We start from the raw sequence: 4,166 nt of genomic DNA on the forward strand, positions 1-4,166 counted from the left end.
CAAACCAAACTTTAATGCACGGTTTGAAGATTTCCCAGAAGAAAGTCTAGGTTTGATAAGAAATCCATTTCATTTCAATATCAATGAAATAAAATTAGAAAATTTAAAAATAAGCGAAGAACTTATTGACTTGTCATCAGATGAAAATCTACGTATCAGATTTCAAGAAAATGCATGTGATACATTTTGGATTTCCATCAAATCTGAATATCCAGAATTATCAAAACAAGCCATATCAATTTTACTTCCTTTTGCATCAACTTATTTATGCGAAACAGCATTTTCAACACTAACGATAATTAAAAACAAATATCGCTCCAGATTAAATGTTGAAGCTGACTTAAGAGTGGCAGTGTCAAATATCAAACCAAACATAGAATCAATCATGTCTACAATGCAAGCTCAGGTCTCTCATTAAAATAATTAAATAGTATTTTTATAATTTTAAAAATATTAAAATTTTTGATTATCATTATAATGATACATTTTTTAATTTTAGATTTTGTAAACTAATTTTGTATTTTTTTTTCATGTTTTTCATTAATTAAATTAAAGAAATATTAAAATTGCTCTAAAATTAACGATTTAATGTATATGAATAAAATGTGTGTATACATTAAGACTATTAAGTAAATTTATATTACACACTTACATAATGTTGGTAGGAAGGGGGATCGTATTAAAAATAATTTATTTTGGGGGGTCGTGGATCAAAAAAGGTTGCGCACCACTGTGCTAGTGTGCTGTGGGTTTGTAGGTGTGTACTTAAAATGATCACAAGGGGTAACTCTAATTAATGAACCAATACAATGTACAATTTGGTACTATGTGCATTGTGCATTCACAATTTTAATAATATTAGCAATACACAATATAATATAATAATTTCACAGCAGTACAAGGTATAAATTATAATAATGAACTGCACTGAAGCAATGATACAATAACATTAATAATAAATAATAATATAAATATGAAAAATAACTCACAGATATAACGGTGTTCGGCTGGCCAGCTGCTACCTATCCTATGGGTTTTAGGAATATTTATAATAATGCGCAACACCGCGTCGTAACAATAATTTATACACAATATAATATAATACGCTGGCGATTTGCACCACGACAAAGAACAATATAAATAAAGAGTTGGCGATTAGCGCCTTACAAAAAACACGTATATAAATAAAGAGTTGGCGATTAGCGCCTTACAAAAAACACGTCTATAAATAAACGTTGGCGATTAGCGCCACCCAAAAAAACAATATAAATTACTGGCGATTTGCGCCTAATAACAATAATCCAATATATCACGGCGATTCGCGCACGTACGAATCACACGTTCAGCATAGACACTACGGAACGGACTGTTCGCCCCGACGGCCTATGCTGAACGATACCGCGTCGCGGCCTAATCTAATTATTATATAATCATCTTAAAAATAATTAATTATGATAGTGACCACGAATTAAGATATATTAACCTATATTAATTTCCGCACGAACATTAGACGCGATTGACACCTACTAATTACCAAGTCTAGGCAAGTTAATGATTTTTTTAAACTGAGTTAAGTTAAGTTAATATGCTCCAATAACAAGAAGTTAAAATTTAAAAGTTAATTTAAATATAGGTTAACTCGGTTAAGTTAAATGTTAATACACAGTTGTTAACTTTTTAAAAAGTTAATTTGTTTATACAACACTAGAGTACGTCTACTACTTAATTGTTACCAACCCAAAACTAAATTAATGACCATAGTGGTATACTTTATACCAGCGTTTCCCAACCTTTTTGCAATGGCGACCCATAAATTTAATCTTTATTAGGTACGCGACCCCCCCCCCCTAAAAAAAGTATGTCGTAAATAAATATGATTTTTACTATAATCCATATTTTTATCATTGAGTTTTTTATAAAATACAATACGAATACAATATACTGAATAATACTAACCTAATTAATAAATAAATAAAATACGAATACAATATAGGTACTGAATAATAATAACTTAATTAATAAATCAAATCAAATAAATTATAAAAAAATACAAGAAATTAGTATAATAGAAAATTTAGTGTGAATTCTGATTTTGGACACTGTTGCAAAAAATTTCCCACTGGGGTACAATTTCAGATAAACTGATGCGCATGTCATGTGTGACATCTAATCTGTTTCTTTGTTTTGTTTTAATATTGGCCATGGTAGAAAGTCCTTTTTCGCACAAATAAGTGGTAGGAAAAAGTAATAGTTTTATTATTGCATTAATTGAAAGTTCTGGATATTCATTATATACTGCACACCAAAAATCTACAAGAGTTTCATTTTTAAATTTATGTTCATAAGTTTTATCACAAGAAAGATCGATAATCTGAGTTTCAAGAAGCGTATTGAAGTTCAACTCTTCAATAGAAACAGTAAAAGGATTTTCAATCCATTGAAAATCGTCACGAATATCTTTTGGGAAATAACTATTTAATGCAATTGATATTTGATTTAAATGCAATTGTAACGTATGTTACATCATTACGTTTATAAGCATCATAATATGCACAATAGGCATATTATGCGCTGACCATAATATATCAAGCCCCTCCGGTTTAGGTGCCACACTGCCACTTATATATTTTATTTTATTGTAAGGCTACGGCCAATATCGATATGTAAGAAATAGGCAGTTCTCCGCGATTCCATCACGCGCACCAGAACTCGGTACAGACCCACATTTTTGGTAACGTTGTTAGTATTTCGTAAGTAATAATAAATTTGTCTGTATTAATAATAATTTAAATCAATCGTTATTTATTTGTAATATTAAGATCCTAATACAACTCGTGCTCCCGAGCTACGGTAAAAATATATTCAAAAGAATTAATTTCTTCCCTGAATATTTTATATTTAACGGGTCATCCCCGACCACGTTACATATTGGTGGAGGCGCCGAAGCTCTTAAGTAGTTGAAGTTACAGATATTTACGATTGGTTTAGATTTTTATTTTATTATTAGTTATTAAGTTTAGTTAATTAAAGCGTAGGAAATTAATAAAATTAAAGTGTAGTCGGGTTAAGAATAATTGAGGTTTTTTTTTTTTAGTTAATTTTGATGATATACAGGATATATATTAGGTATTAAGAATAAGAATAAAATAATTTAAAGAGTTACGGGATTTGAAAATTTATGTATAGGCACCTAATAATTTAATTTTAAATTAAAATATTTTTTTTTTAACAAGATATTAAGTGTAAGATAAAAGGAAATAAAGGAATAACTTGATTAGATAATTTACATATAAGAGTATAAATAAAAATTAATTAATTTAATTTTTTTTTATCTGAATATTTACGTGTTTTTACATATCAAGAATAAGAGTATAATGAAATAAAAAAAAAGTAACGGGGCTGATAGGTATACTAAAAATTTATATTAAGAAACAAATTAGGGTAATTTGAAAAGCATAATATTAAAAGGGTAGTTTTTTGAAGAGCAGGATAGAAGAATTATTTTATTGTAAGTGAACATGAGCTATGATATCGAGAAATAAAAGTATTTAATGGATAACAAGTTTTACATAAAACGTAACGTTAATAACCAAATAACAAAAGTGGATAGAGCAAATATATTATATCTGGATGAACATTTTGATTCCGAAATAAACGAAATTAATCTAAAAAATCTATTACGGCAAATTGAAGAAGTCGATTTAGGTAACTATTTTTCAAATTCCAGGTTTGGAAAGATACCTCTGTCAGCAAAACTTGTTCAAAAATTTACATTGTGCACACTATGCGTAGTCGAGACTTTGGAAAAAGAAGATTTTAATCAATTACCAGCTCAAAAGAAATTTGAGTTTATAATTTCCCAGCGAACAGTAGCATGGATAAATTTATTAAATAAATCGGAAATAGTGGGTTTCTTAGATTTTTGTAGTATACATAGTGACATTTCATTGACAATTACCGAATTAAGGAATCTTGCAAAATCAGCATTAAAAAGTTTTAGGACCGACGAAGAAGCTGAGTATAGCTTCAACGATATAGATTTAACATTTACAGAGGATAATTTACAAAATATTGATCAAAATTTGTTGAACGTAACTGTCGGTGAAGACGACAACGAAAAGTCCAGAACTAAATATAATGAAAATTTAGAAGTCAACAAAAAAACA

The 4,166-nt window shown here is 28.7% G+C and overlaps 2 protein-coding genes across 2 annotated transcripts in view; one reads left to right on the top strand and one right to left on the bottom strand.

Moving 5' to 3' along the window:
- The window catches only part of LOC103309817 (zinc finger BED domain-containing protein 5-like), a 7,638-nt gene extending 7,220 nt beyond the window's left edge, over nt 1-418 (top strand). Inside the window, exon 2 of the mRNA XM_029485457.1 lies at nt 30-418. Coding sequence (XP_029341317.1) covers nt 30-418 — 389 coding nt within the window. The remainder of the gene's footprint in view (nt 1-29) is intronic.
- A 1,656-nt stretch (nt 419-2,074) lies between these two features.
- LOC103309816 (protein FAM200A-like) lies at nt 2,075-2,527 on the bottom strand. Its single transcript, XM_008186254.1, has 2 exons — nt 2,523-2,527; nt 2,075-2,471 (listed from the first exon to the last, which is right to left on the bottom strand). The coding sequence occupies exons 1-2, from the start codon at nt 2,525-2,527 to the stop codon at nt 2,075-2,077; spliced, it is 402 nt and encodes a 133-aa protein (XP_008184476.1).
- Nucleotides 2,528-4,166: the final 1,639 nt, after the last annotated feature.

Source organism: Acyrthosiphon pisum, chromosome X, assembly GCF_005508785.2.
Source record: "Acyrthosiphon pisum isolate AL4f chromosome X, pea_aphid_22Mar2018_4r6ur, whole genome shotgun sequence".
Lineage (NCBI taxonomy): Eukaryota > Metazoa > Arthropoda > Insecta > Hemiptera > Aphididae > Acyrthosiphon > Acyrthosiphon pisum.